Below are 10,007 nucleotides of genomic sequence, written 5' to 3' on the forward strand. Positions count from 1 at the left end.
TAACAAACAACCTTAGCTCACTCTGTGCAGGCAACTTTGCAGAAGCCTGTCCTTTTCACATGGAAAGCACCTGCTGCAGCAATCACAGCAAGAGCAGAAAATCTTAAATATTTGTCTGACTCCTTATTGTGGACTTCACACACTCAGTCCTGACTGTTCCTAGACATCCCAGAAGAAAAAGTTATTGCAACTCTTCCATGAAGCAAGCTCCAACTCAAACTGAAAATTACCTTTGTAATAAATCAGACCATCAAACATGTACAGCCAGATTTTATTTACATCCAGAAATCATTTTGCATTTTCACCCGTGCTGTCACTAAGAAACACCTGCTTCATATAAAATCTTGGGTTCACGGTCTCCAGAGCTTGACAGAAGTTTGCTGCTACTACACAGGACCAGCAGAGCTTTTTGGAGTTCACTTTTTGGAGCTTCTGTGCAGACTGAAGTTATTTCCAGATTACCGAAACTTCCACTGTAGAATTATCTCAATTGCATGATTTCAGAAATGTTTCCACCAGCTTTTATAAATAAACAATATAAAGCATCTATATTTACATTAAAAGTGTTTTCCTTCTTACAATACTTACACTTCAGTTAGACTAAAATGTCAAGATAGTGATTTCAACTATCTGTTCTCTGAAGGCTCTTCTACATTTGAGCCTTTTTGTTTCCACAGATTTCCAAGCACAATCCCTATGAAGAGCAGAATTCCTACAGTACGATTTGAAGCAAATTTTTTCCAACAGTCTTCAGGCTTGTCTATGTCCAAAGTGTAAATCTGCAAAAGCACAGTATAACATTAGAGGATTATTATTTTACAGACTCATAAATATCTGACACATCACAAAATTATCTGCAACTTCAAAAAATTATTTTTAAGCTATAAAGTCTACCTTTAACTGCACAAGAAACAGGAATACTCTGTGTTTAAAATTTTTGTTGCAAACTGGCATCTCTGTTTGACAAATTTTTTTCAACATACAGCAGAAAAGTCAAGGATCTTATAAGAACATGATTCCCAGACCATCTCAATGGAAGACTATATAAACAGCCCAGTTACTGGTGTGCCTGGATTGATACTTAAAAGTGCAAAAATATCTAGACATGTAAATAAGTCTCTCTGAGATTTTCCTCAGCAGGTTGCCACCTAACTCTTCAATGTAACTTTAAATAAAAATAAATGCACTTTTCCATCTCTGCTACAAGGTGTTGTTCCATGTTTCAGTAGAGACAAGGCACTGGAGAGCCAGCAGTGAACCAGAGCAAGTGCTAGGCCCTGCCTTGCCACACAGGGCTGGTTTCTGTCCAGATGCTCTGAGCCAAGACTATGCAATTCCCTTCCAAACAAGGACCAGGACACCTGCAATAGCAGCCAGAAGCAAGGCCTGGCTTACCCACATGGCAGCTCTCTGCTGTGAGTCACAACTAAAAGTGAAAAAAAAAAACCCAACCAAAGGAAAACCCAACTCTCAAGGTATAACAAGAGCAAATTTACTGAAAAAAATATTCCCAAAACCAAAATTTGGTGCAAAAGTCTTGAGAATGATAACAAGAGGAAATGTTGAGCAAAATGAGTGAAAGCATTAACAGAGAAGGAGCCCCTAAAACTTCAAATTCAAATTTTGCACTTCAGCCTTAGAAAGAGTTAAAGCAGAAAGTATTTGACTGAAAGAAGTGAAACCTTGCCCAGGAAATCTGCTTCATTTGTGGTTGTAGAGAGAAATCAGGGCTGGGTCCTGATCAAATAATCAAAAACAAGCTTCTAAAATATGATGTGATCCACACCCTTAAGAACCTGTCAGCTTCTCACACACTGGGAACTTGAAACACTGAACTGGCACATTAAACTAAACAGCAGCTAAGCTATTCTTTTAGCACAAGGAAAGTAGATGTTATTTTTCTATTGGCACACTTCTTGAGAGGGATACAATTTGACATCATCATGACCCAAATTCTTCTGCCTCAGATAAAATTTCAGTGAATCAAGGAAATCTTGGAAATCCTAGTCCTCAAGCATCTTACTCAGCCTTCTAAACTCAGTTAAGGACACGATCAGAAATCTTGAACATGAAGATAAGCATAAAAATGCTCAAGCAGGACTATATTAAAATCATTCCTCAAAAAGAAGCTACTCTGCGATACACAGAACAGTGCTGCTCTTGTGACTTTGGCAGTCCACACAATTGTGAATTCTCCATCATTTATACTCATTAGTCTGCATCCTCACTTGTAAAGATCCTTAAAAGTGGTTCCCACTCATGACAAAACTACAGCACAAAGGCTCTCTGACAATTCAAACTGTAAATGATCATGCAGTGGACATCCATTTCCAAACACAGTCACTACCAGAACAGTGGCTGAGTGCCAGACTACATTACCACAAGGATTCTCTTACCCAGTGATGTGTTTAATATCCATTACCTGCATGAGCTCCACCCATTAAAATGCAACATTACAATTAACGTGCTTTACAAAAAGTTCCACATTACCACAGATTTAACTTCTCAGACTAGCAATGAATTCACTACTTGCAATACACAACACTCTGCTATCACTTACCAATCAAGACCAGCAATTAATTTTTGAATAGACTGACTTATCACTTAGTACAACTGTGTAACACAGTTGTTACAATTCAGAAAGAACAAGATAACAAGATCCTATCTGCATCCTTTACTGACAAACCTAATTTCTTTCTTTCTGTTATTCATAAAAATTTCTAAATGAATGCAACTACAAGACTGAATTGGATTGTTCTCTGCTTTTGAGAGAACTCTTTAGAACTGTCAATTAGCACAAAATTATGTTAACATCTGCTGTTATGTGTGCAGACACTGCAAGAGCTGAATCAGAACAGTCAACACCACAGTATTTTGCAGCATATTGAGGTGGATCTAGCAGCAGTTGCTGCTGGCAGTGAGGAGAAAACCCCTTCCTTGAGATCACAGCTTAATGTGTGGCACTTCTGTTGGTTACAAACAGACTGTAACTCAGTGCTCCACTGTTTGTGGTCAGCAGTAAAGGTCTTCTCAAACAAAAGGTCTGCAAAAGGTACTTCAGAAGACCAAGTTTATTGTCAGAAGACTTTAGTTCTCTTTACAGTTCCTTTTAGTTTTCTCTGCTTTTCATGGGTAACTCATTAATTGATGGGGGTTGAAAAGCCCTCTGACTTCTTAGTAAGAACCTCCTCATGGAAAAAGCATGAATAAATCCATCAAACCTGGTGGGCCAGGTGAGCCCCTACGGCAGCCACAGCCGAGTAATACGGGAGGGTTTGGTTGCAATTCATCCCTGCCACACACAAACTCAGGAGCATGGCCAGGCTGAAGCCACTGAGCCACTGCTTCGTGTCCTCCCTGAACTGCAAGGCAGTTGACTTCACACCAATCATGATGTCGTCCCTCTTATCCTGGAATGAAAAGATGAATTACCACAAAATCCATAATGCAATGCCACTTCATAAGAAAAATAAAAATGGGGGACTTGCTTAAATTTTCAATGCTTCTTACTAGGAACCCAATTTAAGGGAAGTTGTAGGTCCCACATTAAAATTTAAACTAGAAGATTGGTCTTAGAGCTGTTTAGCTGCCAGGAGTTAATACTGATGTTGAAGTTATTTCCACAATGCAAAAGCATAAGAGCACAAAGGGTGTTGTACTTCCATCTTTCCACCTGACTTGTAAGACCTTGGCAAACAGCAATAAAATATTGAAGGGCTAGGACTTCTTTGCTTCAGCTCATCTGAGTGTGAAGAACTGCAAGAGGTTAGCTCTGCTGTTTGACAACAAATCTGTAAATGAAACACACAAACTTGGGTGTTTAGTCACAGGTATGTGGAAGATTTCACTGTTACCCTACCTGATGTGCATAAATGGTGTCGTACACCAGGGTCCACATGACTCCAGCAAAGTACAAGGGCAAACACACAGACCACTCACACGACCCTTTGACAGCAGACCAGCCAAGAAGGGCTCCCCAATTAAATGTGAATCCTAAAAACATTAAGAGAGTAAAAAAAAATACAAGTTACAAGAATGCCAGCAGCAATTAAATATGATTGATTTGAGAGTGTAGCCTTTTGTATAATACCAACATCTCTATTTTTCTACTACTTATTTTCAGGCAGGTAATAAATATAAATAATTTGACATTAAATACTCTGGACATGCAAGAAAAAAATACATATGCCACAAATTTTTCCCTAATTGAGTTTGACTTCATTAGTGTAGGGAAACCTTTGCACAGAACTATTCCAGAATACTCTAACAACGGGTCTGAAGGTAAAATGCTCAGGTGTCAGTGTAACAAAACATGTCAGCATAACTGGCTGCAAAACAGTACACAGCAGCCAACTAGCTGGCAGTTCTAGCCTGAAAATGACAATTTTGGTTAAAAAACCCTTGAAGACAGCTCAAATGTGAAAGCCAATATACACAGGTATGTTTTAGCAGCTCACCCTAAAATACAAGCACCATCAGTATCTGTTCAGGAGTTATTTTAGAAGCTGAAGACTGAAATGCTGGACAGACAAATCTGTATTTAAGAAGGCTTTTGAAATAACCACAAAACTACATCTCATTCTCAAATGACAAATGTTTATTTCCACCCTACTCTTCTACCTCCTATCACTGCATCAAAACAAGGAACTGATTTTCAACAACAACAAAAAAAAACAACCCCAAAGCCACACATAACTCCAATGCCTGTCATAAATTAAGAAGCTTGTGGCACAACAGAGCTTTGTCTGTAAGGTATTTCTATTTTGATATAAAGTTATAAAAAGTCAGAAGCTCAAGTACTAATTTGTAAAACACCCCAAAAACCACATCTGAAATTTAAAAAAGAGAAAAAAAATCTTTCCATCTCACCCAAAACTAGCTGTGGCCAGTATGTTATTCTCTTCATCAGAGGGTAGGTGACCACAAGGATTAAAGAGGATGCTCCCAGAATGATACTGTAAAAAGTACCAAGAGGATTATTGTTTGCCAGGCTAAAGATCAGTAGATGTAGAACAGCATTGCAGGAGCTGCACACGGTACTGACCTAATTCCTTTCCTTTCCATTACAATTGCATTACTAATAACCTCCTCCCTCTGACCCCAACACCTTTTCTACTCAAAATCTCTGCTTAACTCAGAACCAGACTTTAAAAACCAAAAGATAACTCATACGTCACCTGTAATAATTCAGACACAGAAGCACACAGAGTGCCAGGCTGAGCTGTCCCCCAAGAAAAACCAAGGACTGGAAAGTGGAGATATCTCCAGCTGCCAGGGGTCTGCTTGCTGTCCTTGCAACCTAAAAAATGGAAATAATATTACCACTAGGTACATCTGTAACTGATGGGCAATTTACAATGTCTGTTTCCTACTTTCTGAAGAGAAATGAAAAGGCCCTAATTCTGTTTCTTGCTTTTGTTTCTCTCTAATGGCATTTTCAGAATCCAGTTCCACTGATGTGGAGTTAATAGCTGTGAAAAGACATTTAATCCCAACTGGGATGCAGTGGAGTTTAGAAACTCTGTCTGGAACAAGAAATCATACAAGGTAAACTGAAGAAAGAAACAAGTATCAGAAAAAAAGATAAAATAAATGAATGGTGAATTATTTGCCAAAGGTGACCAATGCCAAAAAAACCCTCAAATGACTGAATTCCACCCCAACATGAGGAAGAACTTCTCTACACTGAGGGTGGCAGAGCACTGGAACAGGCTGCCCAGGGAGGCTGTGGATTCTCCCTCTGGAGACACTCCACACCCCACTTGGATGTGTTCCTGTGTCACCTGCTCCAGGTGACTGTGCCTTTGCAGGGGTCGGACTGGATGATCTCCAGAGGTGCCTTTCAACCTAGCAATTCCATTAAATTGGGCATGGTGAGGGAAATAGTGTCAAGTCTATTCAATGAGGTTCAAAAGCCAACTTTCTACAGAATATTCTGTATGTAAAAAGTATCTTGCCTATGCTTGAATAATGCAAATTTAAATTAACTCTTGTAGCTTGTTCTCCCCCCTGCCATCAAATACTGCTTTTGGAGCACTAAACATGCACTTAACATACCTGTGACCAATTCCACTGCACAGTGCAACCAAACATGGGATGTTTCACTTAAAGAAAACATGTCCCAAATAATCAGTGACACAGAATCTAAGCCCCAAACCACCATCACCTACACCAGACAACTCCTGCTCTTGGCCTGGCCTCTATGGCACCTGTGTTGGAGGCAGCCTTGTAAGGTGCCCCAGAGAAAGCTGTGAAGGCAATTTTTAAAACTTTGTATCTGACCACATCACATAATGCATAAATTAAATAATTCTATTGAAATTCCCTCTTACTTATCACATCCCCAGATCAAATCTGTTTAGCATATGTAGTTGTTAACACCTTCTAAACCCTAAACCATCCAAAGCTGCCATAAACCCCATTCTAATTCCCTGCTTCCCAACAGCACAAACTCAAGTGCCATACTAAGAACTTCACATACTGGATTGGCTCATTATTCTGTGTCTTGCAGGGCCGAAACCCAAACTCCAAAACCACAGGAGCAATACAGGAACAAAAAACAGGAGAAGCAAACAGTGACACATCACCAGGACCTTCCCCTCCAAGACTGCACCTGTGCACATTTCAAAATCTCACACTGGGCTCTGCCTTTTGCTTATTTCCCTCTACTGTACAAATGGGAGATGATAAATGAAAACATGCAACATAACAGAGGGGATTAGCTCAGGGTTGGGCACGATACTCTGAACAGCCAAAATTAACAGTACAACAATAAAAGGAAATGCTGCTCCTAAAATTAAGAAAAACAACAAAAAAAGTTGTTCTTGGATAAATTGTCACTAGCAAGCATAACAAAAAAGGTGTTACTTGGTTTGTTCTGTGGTGCAAAAGAAAGCTGAGAAATAAACTTGCTCATGTACTGCCTACAACAACAGCATGTATTTTATCTTACACAGAGGTGAGTACTCTAGAAGACTTACTACAGTCCTGGACAGAGAAGTGTTATATGAAATAAAATACTTTCTACTATTTTTGGAGGAAATGTAGAAAAATTAATCACGTGCATCTCAGACAGAAACATGGAGGAATTCCTGAACCTGGAGCCTGTACTCATCAAGGAATCCCTGGTGATGTTCATGTACTTCAGTGCCTTTAGAATCCTTAGTGCATGGCTGAGAAAAAAACAGCATTTGTTAAGAGGAGTCTCTCTCCCTGGAGACATTCAAAACCCACTTGGATCGTTCCTGTGTAACCTGCTGTAGGTGAGCTGGCCTTGGCAAAGGGGTTGAACTAGATCATCTCCCAAGGTCCCTTCTAACCCTACAAATTCTGTTGAATCTGTGACGATGGAGATGAATGGGCATGTGCTTGGTCCACTGAATCACAGAAGGGCTTGGGTTGGAAGGGGACCTTATAGATCACCTGGTTCCAACCCTTGTGCTGTGGGTGGGACACTCTTTGCTAGACCAGTCACTCACAGCCCCATCCAACTTGGCCTTGAACACTTCCAGCGATGGGCCACCTAAAACTTCTCTGGGCGACCTGTTCCAATGCCTCACCATGCCCAGAGTGAAGAACTTCTTCCTCATATCTAAACGCACTCTGAATTGGAAGCCATGCCCCCCTGTCCTGTCACTCGCCCCACGGCTCGCTACCTGTCTGTCATAGTCGCGGTCCCACATGTCGTTGATGGTGCAGCCGGCGCCCCGCATGAGCACGGCTCCCGCGCCGAACAGCGACAGCATGCGCCAGTCCGGCAGGCAGCCGGGCGCGGCCGCCAGCCCGATGCTCCACGTACACGGCAGGTACAGCAGCCACGTCCCTGCGGGGAGACAAACCCGCGGCCGGGCTCAGCGGGAGCGGGAGGCGCGGGGGGGACGCGGCCCCGACCGTCCCCGCGCTCACCGGCGGGCTGGTGCAGCCGCATCAGCCGCAGGTAGGGCTGCAGCGGGGCCGGCGCGGCGCGCACCAGCTCGGCCGCCGAGAAGCTGCGCGGCCCCAGGGGCGCGGCGGGACGGCGGAGCAGCAGCGGCGGGGCGGCGGCGGCGGCGGCGAGGGGCGGGCGGGCGGCGCGGAGCCCGAGCGAGCCCCGGAGCCCGGGGGCGCCCCGGCACAGCCGCGCCAGCAGCGCCACCGCCATCTTAGCGCCGCCCCGCTGCCGGCGGGACGGAGTGTCGCGACGCTGCGCATGCGCGGCGCCCTCAGGCGCCCCGCGCCGGGTCTGAGGCGGGGCGGGATAAAGGGTCAGTGTGTTCTCGGTGAAATCGTCGTCCTCGAAACTTAGCGTGGTCGTTCTTAGCATTCGTGTCTTAACATTCGTTCTTAACATTCGTGCCATACCTTTCCTCACTGTAGGAAATTTTAAAAAAAGGAAATCAGATTTCCCACGTGGCCTTTGTATCAGTTCTCCCGCCGTCTGTGTGAGGGACTGAAGTGCTGCCCTGCTGGGGATTGGTGGCTCCAGCCACCAGCGAGCTCCAAAGGCAGCGCGCTCTTGGCCGAGGCCGGGCCCAGGGGAGGAGGAGAGGGCTTGGGGTGTGTGCTGGGGAATCTCAGACCTGCGTAGGAGCAGCACGGCTGGCCACAGCAAACCCACCTTAGCAGCAGGAGAGGTACCTGGGCATTCCCGCCTGAAACAGATGGTGTGTTAACCCCAGGAACTTCATGTTTCAGGGGCTTCCCCCACCCCTGATGGATCAAGACTGTGATCATCACGCATGAAAATTCAATGCATCAATTAAGTCTTGTTGCTGGGTCCACAGGTGACGTTATCTGTGCAGAAAAATTCACAGCACCAGAGGTTTATGTCCAAAAAGGAGACAGAGAAGTCCTCTGACTTTATTAAAAAAAAAAAAGGGGGAGGCCATTCCACTGGCATCTCCTAAGTTTTTGGAGGACGTAGCTTTCTTTTAATCCTATTTTCCCAGCTGCATGACTGTCGTGTCTGGTGCCCCATGTGTGGAGATGCGAGTCTGGACTCCATGTTCTCAGAAGGCTGGTTTATTATATTATGACATATATTATATTAAAATACTACATTAAAACTATACTAAAAGAATAGAGAGAAAAAGATCATCAGAAGGCTTGAAAGAATAAGAATATAATGCATAAGAAAGGCTTGTGACTCCCTGAGAGTCCGAGCCAGCTGCATCTGTGATTGGCTATTAATTAGAAACAACCACCTTTTCTTTGTATCTCTAAGTCCAGGATTTTAATACGGCCTTAGATGAGCAAGTCTGTCAATTACTAACATTCCTCTGGAATTTATGGTTACTCCCGTTGCTTCTTTCACCTATCAGCATCTAGCTTTTCCTACAGGCAGGCTCAGTTTGTTTGTAAGGACACATTCTTCTCATTCCTTTCATATCTTCCCATAATCTTGTCCTTTCTCTTTCTTTCACTTATATATTTTCTTAAATTCTATATTTATATTTTCTATGGTTGTATTTCTACAGATAATAACCGAAACGGCTGCGTACCTCCTTTCCATCATTAAACTAAAACTGCTGTATATAAACACCAGTCATTAATGTGTCATTTCACTCTTACCCACCCCAAGGGACCCTTTAACAAGAACCTCAGTTACCTCACCTTCAGGGTCATAACACCAACTTATGAGTTATTGCACAAATCAGAGAGCAGAGGACAGAGCCATAAAACCTTTGCTTTTCATGGCATGGTTTCAGTGTCTAAATGTCCTCAGATCTGCTGCTAAAAGATTCCTTGGGGAGTTCATTGTCCCTCTAGAGTATAAATTCTTTTGCATTACACACTTCCTTCAGCTTGAATGACTCACACACTGGTAGAAAACAATGGAAACCATTCTGAACTTTAATTTCCCAATATGCTGACTAGCAGGAGGAAGTGAAATATGAATGCGATGGAGAAGTGACTTTAATGGTTTGCCATTGTTTTATTGTTTTAATGAGCAGTACTCCACAGCAGTAAAACGATTTGCACAGGACTATAAAGGAAAGAGTTGCTCAACTCTGATGGAGAGCAGCTAA

The 10,007-nt window shown here is 42.9% G+C and overlaps 1 protein-coding gene and 1 long non-coding RNA gene across 2 annotated transcripts in view; one reads left to right on the top strand and one right to left on the bottom strand.

The window, feature by feature from the left end:
- Positions 1-252: 252 nt before the first annotated feature.
- COQ2 (coenzyme Q2, polyprenyltransferase) lies at positions 253-8,155 on the bottom strand. Its single transcript, XM_064416645.1, has 7 exons — positions 7,906-8,155; positions 7,656-7,822; positions 5,178-5,299; positions 4,870-4,955; positions 3,860-3,993; positions 3,222-3,410; positions 253-779 (listed from the first exon to the last, which is right to left on the bottom strand). Exons 1-7 carry the CDS (start codon positions 8,138-8,140, stop codon positions 627-629), a joined length of 1,086 nt encoding a protein of 361 aa, XP_064272715.1. The 5' UTR covers positions 8,141-8,155; the 3' UTR covers positions 253-626.
- LOC135298761 (uncharacterized) overlaps positions 7,636-10,007 on the top strand; it is a 29,752-nt gene continuing 27,380 nt past the window's right edge. The window contains exon 1 of the long non-coding RNA XR_010360778.1: positions 7,636-7,805. This is a non-coding gene — a long non-coding RNA (uncharacterized LOC135298761). The remainder of the gene's footprint in view (positions 7,806-10,007) is intronic.

The sequence above is a fragment of the Passer domesticus genome, chromosome 4 (assembly GCF_036417665.1).
Source record: "Passer domesticus isolate bPasDom1 chromosome 4, bPasDom1.hap1, whole genome shotgun sequence".
NCBI lineage: Eukaryota > Metazoa > Chordata > Aves > Passeriformes > Passeridae > Passer > Passer domesticus.

Coding starts and splice junctions, on each gene's coding strand:
- COQ2 (XM_064416645.1), bottom strand. CDS start 8,140: ATGGCGGTGGCGCTGCTGGCGCGGCTGTGCCGGGGCGCCCCCGGGCTC. Junction 5,300..7,655: donor ACCGCGACTATGACAGACAG/GTAGCGAGCCGT, acceptor TCCATTTTTTAG/GTTGCAAGGACAGCAAGCAG. Junction 3,994..4,869: donor CTGGCCACAGCTAGTTTTGG/GTGAGATGGAAA, acceptor TAATGTTTTTAG/GATTCACATTTAATTGGGGA.